The following is a 16,105-nucleotide window of genomic DNA, read 5'->3' as shown; positions in this document are numbered from 1 at the left end:
GAAAGAGGAACCCTATTACACTGCTGGTGGGAATGTACACTTATACAACCACTTTGGAAAGCAGTCTGGAGGGTCCTCAGAAAGCTAAATATTGACCTCCCTTATGACCCAGTCATACCACTTCTAGGCATCTATCTGAACAACAGGAACCAGTATACAAGGATACATGCACCTCCATGTTTATTGCACCACTGTTTACAATAGCCAGGATATGGAAACAACCCAGATGTCCCACCACAGATGAATGGATCCAAAAATTGTGGTATCTATACACAATGGAATATTATGCAGTCATTAGAAAGGACAAAATAATGGCATTTGCAGGGAAATGGATGGAGCTAGAAGAAATCATGTTGAGCGAGGTAAGCCAAGAGCAAAGAGACAAACGGCACATGGTCTCCCTGATGAGTGGATGTTAAATCCAAAATGTAAAGTGATAAGACAAAATTAACAGGACTTAAGAAACAAAGGACTCCTACTCATGTGGTCAAATCACTACTAAATAACCCTATGCTGCTGATCACATATAGGGTGTGTGTGTATATGTGTGTGTGTGTGTGTCTATATATATATCTGTACACTGGAGGGAAACCAGGAGGACATAGAACTAGAGGGAATCAGAGAAAAACATACAACAGCGGGACCTATCAGCTGCACTGGACATTGATCAAAATGAACTAAGCAACTCAATGGCAGCGATGGGAGGGAGGGAACAAGTGGGAAAGAGGGAACAGCTGATGCTACGCAAAACAAAAGAAATGTACATATCACCCAATGTGGAAGAAATAACTGTATTGCAAAGCTCATAGAACACATACATGTTAGACACGATAGACAATTTGCTCCATGAAAGTTAGAATGTTTGTGACTTTAACTAAGCATCACTATCCCACAGTACTGTCAAATTTGGGAAATTATATAATCACTTAATCATAATAAAGAATTTGAAAAAAATGTAATGTGAATGTAACTGAAGTACTGCCATACTAGATGAAACTCAGTCTCATTAGACTACAACTATAAATCTCAAGAATACAATCAAGAAATATTTCCCAAAGTGAGTCTGTCGTTCAGGCATCACCTCAAGAGATTAACAAGATATATCAAATGCATGAACAAATGTCTCCTGTGATTTAATGAGGTCCTTGGGAAAAGCTCTTTCTCTCTTCCTACAATGCCAAGTGCATACTATGTCCTTGACAAGTATTTGCTGAACGCATCACCTGTCTACCACTTACCAGAGGTATGCCTAGAATCTGCTTCCTCACAGATACCAGAGGCTAGTTTATTCATCCATCATCCGATCTAAAAAGTAAATTATCCTGACATGGTCCTTATACTCAAGAATTTAACATTAGGAGAAGAAACATACTATTTTGTTTGCAGAGAAGGTAAAAAAAATACCAAATTTCTCTCTAAAAGAAAAATACTTGATATTTTCTTACCTCTTCCAAAGTTTAAAGAATATCATCTGATAATAAACGTTATATGTCCTTTTTTTAAAAAAAATGAAATTCAGCTTTGTATGATTTTTTTGGTGTAGTATCTTTGTAAATCTTTGCTGTTTTCTTCTGTGACAGGCCATTAAAAAATTAAATTGCAGGCTGGGAAAGTGGCTCAGTGGTAGAGTGCTTGACTTGCATGCATGAGGCCCTGGGTTCGATTCCTCAGCACGACATAAGCAAAAAAACGCCGGAAGTGGCGCTGTGGCTCATGTGGTAGAGCGCTAGCCTTGAGCTGAAGAGCTGAGGGACAGCGCCCAGGCCCAGAGTTCAGGCCCCATGACCATCAAAGGAAAAAAAAGAAAGAAAAATTAAATTGCATAAGAAACTCCAATATATGGAACAAGTTGGTGAACTGCCAGGGAAAGGACTAAGGATTGCAGAACTTGGCACTTCATATTCTGTCAGCATCCACAGGACCATCCCCAGACCTTAGTGAACAGAATTTTAAAAACAGTGAAGCACTGAGTCTAAATACACTTGAATTCAAAAACAAGTTCTTTAATCTCATACTTGGTGGCCTTAGACAGCAAAATTGCTTATGTATAATTTGCTTGTCAACAAGCCTTGTAGAATTGATTCAGGCTTCTCACTCAGCAAATCTAGTGCCTAGGCTATTCAACAGAGCAGTGTCTTTTTCAGTGCTGGGACTACATTAAACAATGAAAAATAAAACTGCCTGTCATCAAAGAGCTTATATTCTATTAGGAAGACATACACAATGAAAAATATAAATATGTAAGTCCTAGAGGATGAATTGTAAAGATTATAAAGCAAAAAAGATAGCAAGATGAGAGACAGTAAGACAGATTAATACAATTTATAAGTTTGTGGTGAAGAAGGACCTCACTGAGAGATTACTTGAGTTGAGACTGAAAGGATATAAGCCATGAATGTGGCTAAATGAGAAAAGATTTAATTAGAGTGTTTAATTAATAGTAGACATTATGGTCATAGCCAGTAAGTAGAAACAAAGGAAACACAAAGAGAGGGTTTAAAATCCCATCTCTGACACCTACCATTTATGAGGCCTTAAGCCATTTATAATTATGACTTTTCTGAGACAGAGTTTATTCATATGGGAATTAAGCTAGATAATAACACCTGTTCTTCTTACAATGTCATTAAGAGGGTGAGATGATAAAATATACATAGAAACACAAAGAAAATTATGGAAGAAATAAAAATATTACAACTCTCCTCTTTGACCCTATTTCCAAAATATCAGCTTACCACCTTATCTTACATCTTATTTGCAAGGCACTCATCAATATGATAGATAGACCAAAGGGAAGGTTTCTAGGACTAAAAAAATTAACTGCATGTCTGCAGAGTCAGACAAGAAGAGTAAGAGGCAAAACAAACCAAGATTGATTCCTAATCAAGGAAATCTAAAGTTTAACCCCCAGTAAACTTGCTGGGGTGGCACACTGACAGGATAGCTATTTGTTTGCTCTGGTCTTTGGTAGATTCTTTATAAATTTACATCCTGGTGACATTAGTAATTCTTGGTGGTTTTTTTTTTTCAACTTCCTACAGATTTAGGGCCTTTCATTCACTCATTCAAAAAATATTTAGTGAATGTGTGTAAAAAACAAGGAACCAAATGTGAATCTGGATTAAAGGAGTAGACTAAATTAGGTCTCTGACTGAACAAATCCCCTAGGGACAGATGGAAGAAAGGTTAGGAGCAAAGAAAGAATGGAATCCATCTTCCCCACCTCCAGGATTTCTGAAGTCCGGACAAGTCTGAGCCTTGAAATACTTCACTAGGAAAGTATAAAGAAAATGAGAACCCTCAGGCCACCACCACGCTAGATTACTCTTGGCAGGGCAACCCCAAAACAAATCCAGATTCTGGAAATGAACATATTAAAGTGAAAGAGTGTTATCTAGTAGTTTTTCAACAAGTATTATCAAATGTTTCCTTAGTGCCAGGTACTAGGTGACAGAATTAAGGCAAGAACTTTCAGAATTCAGCTTTTCTGCACTTCTTCTTGTCCCTTTTCTTCTTGTGGTCCTCAATACAGTTAAACAAAATAGCTAACACTCTTACAGTGGCATTTCTGGGAACACAAATACAGAAATGATAGAAATGGAAGATGAATATAAAAGGTTCATATTTCTTTGTTAGCATGGCCTTTATAGCTTCTACAAGTCCTTTCCAGGTGTTCCCCCCCCCATGATTATTCCTTTTGAAAATTCTCCTTCATACCTTTATAAATCTCTTATCCCAGAGAATTCATATACCAAAATAAGACTACGAAATCTCTTTAGAACACCATTACATTGAGTCACTTAACTACTCTACTGTATTCTGGAAGCAGAGCAGAGCCAACTACAGAATATCTTAAACAACCTTGCACAATAAATTATTGTATCTGTTTTATAGACAGAATTGTTATAGGCATTGAAAGGTATTTGGCCATAAAGTAAACAGCAAAGGACAGAGTTCTGCCTGGATTTAATATTTTTCATCTCAAAAGATAAGGTGGTTAGTTTTCTATCCTAAAATCCCTCCTATTAGGCTGGGGCTGTTTGAAAAAGAATAAGGAGATGTTCCCTAACTCTTTGGACCTTTTCTCTCCATGCTCTGAGGTTCCTAGCAGCTCGTAAATGTTGAAAAGATTTACATTAGTTAGGACTGGATGTTAATGGAACATACACTGGCATCTCTCTAAGGCTCATTCACTCATAATCTCTTCAAAGAAAGCTACTTGGCATTATTTGTAAGCCACATGTAAATTCTTCTGTTAATACAGCATCTTTCTTCTCTATGAAAAGGATATAATTCTGTTCAAACTCTACATCTAGATATAGTCCCTAAACCATGAGTAAGAGAATAATTTGAAGTACTAATATCAACTAAGTATCATTTTTTGAAAAGCAATGTTTTGATTCAACAGGTCAGTTTTAGTTGAACCGAAACTCCTTTGTAGTACCTCATGATAATAACTTTTTAAAAGTCTCTTTTATTATGTCCCAGTGAATATTTCATGAAATAAAACATGAAATCTTAAATCTTACAATTTAGAAAAAATCTACCAGAATGTGTTTGTTTTAATTTATTTATTTATTGGCAGTACTGGGCTTAAACTCAAGACCTTGTGCTTGCTAGGTAGGCACGCTTAGCACTGAGCTACTCCACCAGTTCCCAGAATGTGTCTTAAAATTAAACAGTGTTTGAAGTATTTTTGGGGGCCAGAACTATGTTAAGACCCTTCAAGCATATATACACTGGGCAATTTCCACTTCAGGATAAACTGAGCTGAGATTTGTGTGGGTGTTTATGACACAGTTTTGTAGTTTAGAGCTTAATCAAGTTAACTGCCTGAAAAAACAAAGAAACAAACAAAAATACTCCTCAAAGAAATGTTAGCAGGAGGCAAACATTTTTCACAATACCAGATGCAAATCAAAATTCTTGACATATCAAGAAAATACAAGGCTGAGCACATGGCTTAAGTGATATTGTGCTTGTGTGCCTAAGCAAGTAAAAATTAAAAGCCTGGTAACATTTAAAAGACCAAAAAAAGAAGGAAAGAAGGAAGGAAGGAAGGAAATGCAGCGTGTTACCAGCTCTTCAGAAAAGTCAACAGATGAATTTCAAAGTACTTTCAGATATTATAATCAATCGATTGGAGCTCAAGGTAGCTCCTCTTTGCTCCCAGATGTAAACTATTCTTGCAATATGTGAAAAGAGAGAAATCAGCAGAGGAATCTATTAAAAAGAAACAAGTGATGAAAAACGGCATCAAAGTTAAAATAAGGCAGTTGGAGATGTTAATGACAGGAGGAAACCTTAAAGACAGATCAGTAGAAATATATCAGTATCAAAATATTTGGGGTATTAAGAAGAGTAAACTTAAAACAGATTAATAAAAAAGAAAAAGGGTGCTGGGCGCCAGTGGCTCATGCCTGTAATCCTACCTACTCAGGAGGCTGAGATCTGAGGATCCCGGTTCAAAACCAGCCTGGGCAGGAAAGACCATGAGACTCCTATCTCCAAGAAACCACCAGAAAACCGGAAGTGGCGTTGTAGCTCAAGGGGTAGAGCGCTAGCCTTGAGCTGAAGTACAGTGCCCAGGCCCAGAGTTCAAGCCCCATGACCAACCAAAAAAAAAAAAAAAAAAAAGGAGGGGGGGGTAAAAGCCATATGTTTTACAGTTCTTGTAAATATCAAAATATCTACATACTTGTAATTAGATTCTAAGAAGCAGAATGGAGAATATTTTAGGAAAGACATTTAATTACCCCTTAGTGCCCTAAATTTGATGAAGGATACAGATTTATAGATCAAGAAAGGACAAACAACAAAAAAATACTCAAACACCAAGCAGGCATAGTCACAGATGAATTGCTAAAAAGAAAATCTTGAGGGGACCGAAACTATCATCATTCAGAGTATTTTCAGTTCTTAATGGACTAAAACATGAATGACATTATCTAAAAACCTCCCATCTTTTGGAAATTGAAAAACATACTTCAGGGTAACCTGTGGGTCAAAGAAGAAATCACAGAGCAATTAGAAAATACTTAGAACTGCATAGGAACCAATTTTATACATATATATACATATACATAGATTTATATATAGTGGGATGCAACTAGCGCAATGTTTGAGAGACCATTTATATCTTTAAATGTTTCTTGCTAAAACAAAAAAAGGTGTAAATATCAACAACCTAGTGTTTAAAGTTAAGAGGCTAGAGAAATAATAAAGTTGATCTAAAGTACAAGGGAAAGAGAGAATGAAAACACATAAAGTTGTGAAGCATAAAACGCAAAGAGAAATTGAGGGAAGTCAAGCTCAGTTTGGGAAAAACAGGTTATCAGTAGTAAATTTTCTCCACTTTCTGCATCTTTCATTCTCTATCTTGCTAAAAGTTTATACATTTTGTTGATCTCTTCAAAGAATAAGCCAGCATTTCATTTTATTGATTTTGCTGTATAGTTTTTCTGGCTTATTAATATAAGAACAGATCATTAAAATGTTCTAAACATATTTATGTCAACAATTTGACAACTGAGATTATAGACTTACACTATAATCCTATTTAGGAGGCCGAGTTCTGAGGATCAAAGTTTGAAGCCAGCTCAGGCAAGAAGTCCATAAACTACCAAAAAGCCAGAAGTAGAGTTACAGATCAAGTGATAGAGCACTAGCCTTGACTGATAAAGCTAAGGGACAGCACCCTGATCCTGAATTCAAGCCCCAGTAATGGCACCCAGAAAAAAAATATTGGGGGGAAACAAAGAAACTTATAAAAAGTGACATAATATTACCCAGAAAATCTTAGAGCAATTAACCACACAAAAACACCACTACAAACAAAAACCCTATTTGTTAAACTGAAAAATCATAACTTTCCCACAAGGAGAATTCCATGTCCAAAAGGTGCTATGGTGAACTCTATCAAACTCTAACAAAGAAGTCACACTAATCTTACATTCCTTCAGAGAATCAAGAAAGAGGGATTGCTTCCAAAAAACACTTTTGTAAAATCAATAGCATATAATCAGAAAGTAATACGTAAAGTGTAAAAAGAAAATAAAGAAAGATAAAGTAAAATCAGGAATATCGGGAACAAGGTGAACTGAGGTATTAGACACTGGGTCATCTCAATGAGAAGATGATATCCAAGCAGAATTGAAGGAGTGAGGGACCCCTGGGAACCCATGTAAAAATTCCACGGCAGGAATGGGCTAACAGGCACAAGTGGACCAAGAATGTCATCAAGAAGATGGAAAGGATCCTCAACTCAAATTACTGTTAATTATATAAATGAGGGACTTTGGAATTTGCAAAGTGGGTGGTGTTAACTGGTAGCCTGCAATATTGAGAAGTTTTGTAAGATTTATGCTCTGCTTGAGCGGCTGTGCTTCAAAGAGAAAGAAAAGAAATGGGACAAGAGTTGGAGAGGACAGTGGGTGAATGAAAGGAATTTCTATGTGTTTAAAACAGAAGACTGGCATGTTTACCTAGCGATGGATATGATCCAAAGAGCTAAAAAATGAGTTGGAGAAAGAGTGAACTGCTGGAAGAATGACCTTCACCAGCCTTGAGCCATCTGTACGCAAGCTTCTCTGACCCCATGTGCCCACTCTAAAACCAAGCTTCAGAATCATGAATTATGAGAAACACAGTTGTCATTTTATTGAGTCAATTATTTACATAAATAATTAGGAAAGCACTTGAGAAAAAGTGCAAACTGTTAAACTTGGGCCTCAAACAGGCTCCCGGTGTGTTCGACTCCTTCAATGATCTAATCCTGTTGCCCAGAAACCTTTCTCTAGCTTCTCCTTCAGGACATGGTGTTTCAAGAGTATATTCTGCTACTTTCTGGGCCACTTGCTCAAAAATGTATTTTTCTTGGTCCATATTCAATTTCCTATAATTTCCTTATGCGCATATACAACTTAATTTCTTGAATTATTCAAAACTGGGGTAGATGGGAGGGGTTCCACATCAGAATGTATAACTGGGGTTTTTCTTTTCCAAGGCAGTTGCCACAGTTTTTTTGGCAGCAGGACTACTTGTATAGTAAACTAATCAAAGATTTAAAACACATTGTTAGGGAATTTAGACCCAAACTCAGAGTTGATTTAAAAGGAATAATGGGTAAAAAGCAAGGGAAAGTATATACCACCGGGAATTTTGTGGTAAGAGTCAAGAATCATGAAATGTTTTTTATTAGTGTTAATTACTTTGCTCCCTTTAACTAGAGTTATTAACAGCACATTAGATATCCTGCCAAGTGATGTAGTATACACAAGTAAGTCCAAATCTCAATAAGGCTTGATTAGTAAAAGTGAGGGGAGTGAGAGGAAAAGAATCCATGGGGCTCTAGTTTTCATTAATTTAAAGGCAATAATGAACAAAAAGCATGCCAGGATTTTTACATAAATATACAATGAACAACAACAAAAAGTATAAAAGGCTGGTTTTCTTTCAGCTACAGATACTGAGCTAAAATTATGAATGCCTAGAATCAGGTTTTGAATAAGTAGCTATTTGGGCCTTATCAAACTCATCTTACTAGCAGTTCTGATACCTCTGATTATTAGGATGCCAGTAGTATGAATAAGAAAACTCTATAAAGACCTCAGAGTGAAAGAAGGACGTCTTGAAGGAAAGATGGGCAGGGCCAGATTACCCTGACATCCTTAGAATGTAGGCCATAGTCTAGACATCTTGAGCTTCCATTCTGGAAATAGCATAGGACGCAGGGATAGGAGACAAACCTCAGAGCGTGGCTAGCAGGGAAAATCAAGGAATAGAAAGTAATGGTGCTTGCTATCTTCCCACCTATCAAAACTTTTCATAACAGTGTAGTCAGCAAGAGAGCACCATGCTACTGGCATGAAGGTAGATAAACAGACCAATGGAACACAGTCAAATTTGAACTGGGAACTTGACTAATGACACAAGGCATATCATAGACAAAGAAAGGAGAGATTCTTCAACAGATAGGGATTGAACATTTGAAAAAATACACATGTGAAAAATGAACCAAGTAGAATACTATATATCCAACACCAAAAATCAATTCCAGGTGGATGTCTTAAACGAGAGAGGTAAAATTTTTGAGATTTTTAAAAACTGGCTCTAAATACAAGGTTTAATTCTTTAAAATATAAAATAAAGTGAGAGGACAAGTCAAAAACTGGGAGACCAGGCCTAGAGCTCAAGCCCCACGACTGACCAAAAAATAAAAAAGAGAGAGAGATCTTTCATGCCATTGTTTCTAACATATTTATAAGATTATGTCTTTGTTGCTTTGTATGTACCTCCCCCATGGTATAACCCTTGCTTTCACTATATATGATGTTGGTATATGTGGAGGGGAAGGGAAAAAACAAATCGTTGAAACAGGAATAAGGAGGACCCATTGCAACAATGAGATGTACAAGTCGTTATGTCAAAAAACAAACTTTACAACTTTGGTGGGGGGGGGGATGGGGAAAGGATAGGAAGGGATGGGAAGGGGAAACAAAGAAGGAGGCTACAATGCTTGATAAGAAATGTACTCATTATCTTGCCCATGTAATTGTAACCCCTCTGTACAGTATGTTCACAATAAAAAAAAAAAAGATTTAAAAAAATCTGGGCTACAGGTTAGGCTTTACATTCACAAAAGTGTTTCTAGTTTAAAACTTGATACTCCTGGAAAAAATAAAAACTAAGAATGTAAAACAAAAAAACTGGGAGAACATAGTTTTGTAACAAATCTAAAGGCACAGCCACATGGGGCTATTTTTATTAAAGTCCTGTAAAATTTTAAATTTTTATTCAGTATTTCACACGTGGCTAGTGGTATTCTGATGTGAAATAATCTCATCACAGAATGCTTACGTTGGGTTTGGAATACACACATTTCTACAATAAATGCTGCAATAAAGCAATGACAAAAGGACATTAATAGACACGACATACAATGCAAAACCCCCAGGAACTGCTGCTGCTGCTGGCGATGAAGCTCAATGGAAGACCACTTGCCCAGCAAGCCTAAGATCCTGGATTTGATTTCTAGCACTTCAAGAGGGAGAAAGAGGGAGGAAGCAATAGAGGGAGAATAGCATACTATAAACATGCAAAAAGTCATTTCAATCTCACCAGTAATGAAACTAAGCTCATATCCTTTGCACATCCCAATTAGCAAGACTAAAAATTGATCATAGTAAATACTGGAGGATGGACATCAATGAATCTGTAACACTGTTTTAGCAAGGTACCCATGGCAACACTGTAAAAGTAATTTGGCATTATCCAGTCATATGGAGCTCTGAAATGCCAGCAATTCTAGTCTAGAAGTGTTTCTCCTCATGAGCTAAACTGTCACCTCCCACCCCTGAGAAAACTTAAGGCACTTGGAAATATGTGTGGAAACATATACACAAAACATGGTTCTGCTCTTATTTACTGTACAGAAGGCCAAGGATAATAAAGTTCCCCCAAATAAAGAATTATCCTATCTGTTATTGGGTGCGGTAGCACTTGCTCATGGTGCTAGCCATTTGAAAGCCAGACATAAAAGGGTCTAGTTTTGTGACCAGTTTGCACAAAAGTTAGCAAGACCCTATCTCAACAAATGAAATGTTAATTTTGGTATGCCTGCATACAAAACAACCCCAAACACCAAAGTAGCTAGGGTAGGGCTTCAAAAGTGTTAGAGCAAAGTTATCTCTGGGAGAAGGAGGGAGAAGCCTTGGCAGGTTATAGGAGGTCCACTGCCAAGTCTGCTCATGCTTTATTTCTTTAGCTGGCTAGTTTGTTAAAATGTTCCTTTCAGTATATTTCTTCATTGTGTGTGTGTGTGTGTGTGTGTGTGTGTTTTATACATGTTTTTAAATGTTTGATAAATTTCATCATTTTTTTAAAAAGCCAGCTCTTATTAGTGTTCTGGGGTTCAAGGGAGCTAAAAGTGTGAGTAATTGTGATGGAGACATTTTACAGACTACACAAGAGTCAGCATTTCCCCAATGGAAATCGGACCCTGCCCAGACTGATGGGATCCAGAGTTTTCAGGCAGTTATTAATCATGTCAAGAAGCTATCAGGAGTCTATCTGTTCAGTATAGCATGAGAGATATTTTATAGATTAAAAGATATCATCATAATAAGCAACAGCAAATTTTAAGTAAGACTTAAATGTAAGCTTTCATTATTACGCTCACTGTGGCCATAAGACCAAAAGGATCTAGAAATTGTGGGGAAAAGAAAAAATTTAGGATTTAAGTGCTCAAAGTTAGGCTGAATGATATAATTATCTCCATGTATGAAAATGGAGACACAAAATCCACTGGCTCTGGGTGCTCTGGTAGGCATATGGAAAAGATTATGGAGAACTTAAAAAAAAATAGATTGTTACTCAATATGAGAAGGAACTTTATGACAGCTAGTGAGAAGACACACAATGTAGTGATACTCCTTCACTTTTGTCCATCAAGACATTTTAACAAAAAAATCCTATTTTGAATAAAAACATACATTATTAAAATAAACTGTCAAATTAGGAATATTAGCCAGGCACCAATGGCTCACGCTTGTAATCCTAGCTACTCAGGAGGCTGAGATCTGAGAGTCACGGTTCAAAGACAGCTGGGGTAGGAAAGTCCATGAGACTCTTATCTCCAATTAAACACCAGAAAACCGGAAGTAGTGCTGTGGCTCAAGTGGTAGAGTACTTGCCAGTTCTCCTACTTTGTAGTAAAGCAACTCTATAAAACTCATTTTAGGTCGGGAAGCTGGCTCAGTGGTAGAGTAACTTGCCTTGCATGCATGAGGCCCTGGGTTCAATTCCTCAGCACCACATATGCAGAAAAAAGCCAGAAGTGGCACTGTGGCTCACGTGGTAGGGTGCTAGCCCTGAGCTGAAGAGCTGAGGAACAGCACCTAGGGCCCAGAGTTCAGTCCCTATGACCAATAATAACAACAACAACAAAAACCCTCATTTTAATCTCTGTGACCTCAGTTTCCCCATGCGTAGTAGAATAAAGAATCTCCGTTCCTTCAAATTTATTTAGAAAACATCCATGTTAAAATCAGGATTGATATGGCCCTGAACTTGTATCTGCTGGCTAAAATTTCTAAATATCACTTTGAAGGTTTCCAAACGTCATCACATCTAGATATGGAGAGCAGTGACATGAGACCAAGAACCCAGAGCAACCTACATATTTGGAAAGAGCCAAAGTAACAGCATCTACTTATTACTTCCAGGAAAGAGGCAGAACTGATACACCCAGATCAGTTTCTTTAAAATGCTATCAAGTAACCTTTGGTTGAAAAATTTATTCTCACGTTTTGTACAGAAATAGTCACATGTGAAAAACTTCTAGATTTAATGGCCTCAAAGTAAGTTTGAACTTGTGCAAGAATAAAAATGAGTCAAAAATCATGAAGATAAGACGATACCTCAAGCCACATCATACTTGCTGCAATTTTGGGTCATTAATTCTTAACTGTATCTAAAGTTAAGAAAAAGAATGCACCATTACTTTAAAGTTCACCTGCCAAAACCAATAAAAAAAGAATTTCAATATCTATAAATAGGAAATGCTGCACCATCAATATTGAACTACAGTAATTTCTTACGAATAAATATATCTTATAAAAAACTTCTCTCTAATGACACTTGTAAAGCTTTGAATTCTTATATGGCACATTTGAAGTTAAGATTGGGTCAAGCTGTTCTCAAAGATCTTTAGGTTATTTTAATATAAAATTGCATTTTATTCTCTTTAGCATTTTACTCTGTGGAAGCATTCTGCTACACTCCTGGCTTTTAGCTAGGTTCTGTTTTTTGTGCTTTTTTTTTTTTTAAACTTGAGTTTCAAACCTAGCTTCAAATTACCAGTTGATAGTCACATGCTGTAATGAAGTTGGTAGATTAGCTGAAATTAAAACCGACTCCTTTTTACCACTCTTCTCAAGCCCTAATTATTTATGACCAAGTTCATGAACACTATGTTTTAATTTAGGAGGCAGTCCATTTGAAGCCAGCTATAAATAAATACAATCTGGTCTCAAAACATCTTGACTTCACAGAGCATTGAAAGAAGCTGAGAGGAAAGGAGTGAATGGAAGATATAAGGAAAGCGGAAAGAAAAAAAACAACAAAAACAGAAGAAGCCAACATCAGATGAGCTGCTTCTGTGCTAGAATCTTCCATATATTTGATTTCATTTTATTCTCCATCAATTTGGCAACACTTAGTTGTCAGAGCCCAAAGAGCAGATGTTATGATCCCCTTAAAGTTGGGTAACTATAGCTCAAAAGCAAGGTAAAAGAAAGCTGGGCACTGGTAGCTCACATCTGTAATCCTAGTTACTCAAGAGACTGAGATTTGAGGATCATGGTTCAAACCCAGCCCAGGCAGGAAAGGTTGTCCAATTAACCCCAGAAAACCAGAAGTAGAGCTGAGGCTTGACCTGGTAGAATGCTGGCCTTGAGCATAAAAACTCAGTGACAGTGACCGGGCCCTGAGTTCAAGTTCCACAACTGACCAAAAAATAAAAAGGTAAAACGTAGAAGTGTGGCTCAAGTGGTAGAGTACCATCCTTGAGCAAAAAAGCTAATAGACTGTGTTCAGGCACTGAGTTCAAGCCCCAGTACCATTACAGAATTTAGTAAACAATTTTTTAAGGTAAAATTGTTTAGCAGGTCCAACAGAATAAAGAACAGCAGAATATAACATGAGGCTTGTCTGATTCCTAGCTCTGTACACTTCTATGAGAGATGAGATTGTTTTCAGTATTTTTAGATTTAAGTACTTTAGGGATATTCGAAACAAAAAGAGACTACTTGGGCTGGGAAAGTGGCTCAGTGGTAGAGTGCTTGCCTTGCATGCACGAAGCCCGGGGTTCAATTCCTTAGCACCACATAAGCAGAAAAGGGTAGAAGTGGTGCTGTGGCTCAAATGATAGAGTGCTGGCCTGAGCTGAAGAGCTGAGGCACAGCACCCAGGCCCAGAGTTCATGCCCCAGGACAACCAAAAAAGAGAGAGAGAGAGAGACTACTTTCCAGATAGAACATGAATAGGAGAAAACTATCCACATGACTATTGCTTCAAATGCTTCTAAGGATCCAAAAGGTAGGGTTGTCACTATTATGCCTAAAATGTCCATGAAAGTATACAAAAAGAGCATCAGGAGGCCTTCAGTAAATTTTGCTTGGAAAAAGCAAATCTAGAAGCAAGACAAAGTCCGGGAAGGCCAAGCACCCCATGGCTTCTTACCTGCTGTACTTCGCTTTCTCCATTGGAGATTTTCTCAGTATAAACAAAGGAGTTGAATATCCGCTGCAACCAAAAGAAAACAAACAAACATTAGAGTCTCTAAATAAGTCATCTTCTATATATGTGCGTGTGAATAACTTGTGGCATATAACTCAAACAGAATCAAGCAGAAAGAAATTTAATTAAAATATAGCAATTTTAACAGGGAGAAACCCAAATATCAGCCCAAGTCAATCATGCTTATATAAGCATTACCCAGGCACTTCTGTAGTGAAATAAACCAGATGTTACACTATATTTTTTCTTTTTTCAAAAATACATTTAATTATAGATTTCCGGAGCCCATGCCATTTTATCCGACTGCTATAATCTGACAAAGTTGTGTTTCTCATTTAAATCCTGCTCTCCCTGAATGCTGTAATTGTTTACAGACACTAAAATCTAATGCAATAAAGGTTTTTATAAAGAATTCTTTCCATGCGCTCTCACGGCCCTATCCAGCCAGTACCTACCCAATAGTATCTACCACCTTGTTACTCAAGCATCCCCGTGGGAGAATAACATTATGGAGCTTGCCAACTATGTGTGGCCTTAAGAGAAGATCCAGTTCCTACATGCCAGGAAATGTGACAGCCTTGCCAAGACATTGGGAGGCCAAGATATAGCTCACGATCACACACAGTCTGCTACAGTCCCTGCCTAGCCCATACCTCCTCCTCTATACATTGCCTACAGTCAAAATGTCTCTGCAACTTAGAGGCCTTGACCAAATCACAAGAAATGAAGCAGGCAACAAATGAAACGAAAATAAAACGTGCCGGGGGTGGGGGTGGGTGGGCCCAAGTTATATAGCTATGAGAGGCATAAAAAACTTAAACAGAAATTTAAAAAGAGCAGCAGCAGCATTTATCTTAAAGATATTTTGGAATTCCAGATGAGTAAGGAGCCAGGTCTGGAGACATGAAGCCAAAATTTCCCTTTTCCTTTCTATCTTGCTGTCAAGGGTTTGTTAGCATCTGGAATAGCTTCCCAAACAGCTTAACACACCTGTTTGGTAATGAGAAAAACAAGTGCTAAATTCATCAAGCATCATATACATCGAAACAAAATGCAAATGAAGGAAGATCAAGCCACTGGGTTTGGAGAGAGAGTGAGTGAAGGTTAGGTTGGGTGGAAGAGGATTAGGTGGAGAGATACAAATAAGTTTGGGAATTTTTATTGTAAAAATATTGAGGCTGGGGGATTTCTAACTACAGTTTAGAAAACTGAAAGGAGCCATCATGATATCTCTTGTCATTCTGCAATATGCCACTACTTCACTCAATAGAGAACTGGAATTTTTTTCCTTCTTACCTGAAAATGACAGTGCTCATAAGAAAGTTTGCATTACTAATAATGCTCATAATGCTAATAACATTGACTAGACCGTATTAAATGCTCACTACAGGATGAGCATTATTTCTACTTGTTTGTTTATGTAATCCTTACAAAACAACTTTGGGATACGATTTTTATCATTATTTTCATTACACAGGTGAAAAAAACTGAAGCTTATGTTTGAAAGTCAAGTGTAATGCATACTTGGTGCTCTACATTCTTGCCTCATTTAATCTTCATTTTAAACTTATGATAGCTCTAAAGACGAAAATCAAAGACTCAAGGAGGATTAAAAAGTTGCTTTAAATCCCTTAGCAAGGCTAGAATTTAAATTCAGGTAGAGTAGCTCCAGGTCAGTTGCTTGGAATTTTATATGTCATAAGAATTTGCTAGTTGGCTGGGCGCCAGTGATCCTTGCTACTCAGGAAGCTGAGATATAAGAATCATGGTTCAAAGCCAGCCCAGCAGAAAAGTCTGGCTAAAAGTG

At 37.3% G+C, this 16,105-nt stretch overlaps 1 protein-coding gene across 1 annotated transcript in view; it reads right to left on the bottom strand.

Annotated features, from left to right (window-relative positions):
* Positions 1-16,105, bottom strand: part of Cachd1 (cache domain containing 1) — a 221,741-nt gene that overhangs the window by 123,093 nt on the left and 82,543 nt on the right. Inside the window, exon 3 of the mRNA XM_013020541.1 lies at positions 14,242-14,304. Within this exon, the coding sequence (XP_012875995.1) occupies positions 14,242-14,304 (63 nt within the window). The remainder of the gene's footprint in view (positions 1-14,241; positions 14,305-16,105) is intronic.

Source organism: Dipodomys ordii, unplaced genomic scaffold (assembly GCF_000151885.1).
Source record: "Dipodomys ordii isolate 6190 unplaced genomic scaffold, Dord_2.0 Scaffold51, whole genome shotgun sequence".
Classification (NCBI taxonomy): domain Eukaryota; kingdom Metazoa; phylum Chordata; class Mammalia; order Rodentia; family Heteromyidae; genus Dipodomys; species Dipodomys ordii.
Note: the sequence above shows the minus strand (reverse complement) of the source record. Positions and strands in the feature narration are given on the sequence as shown.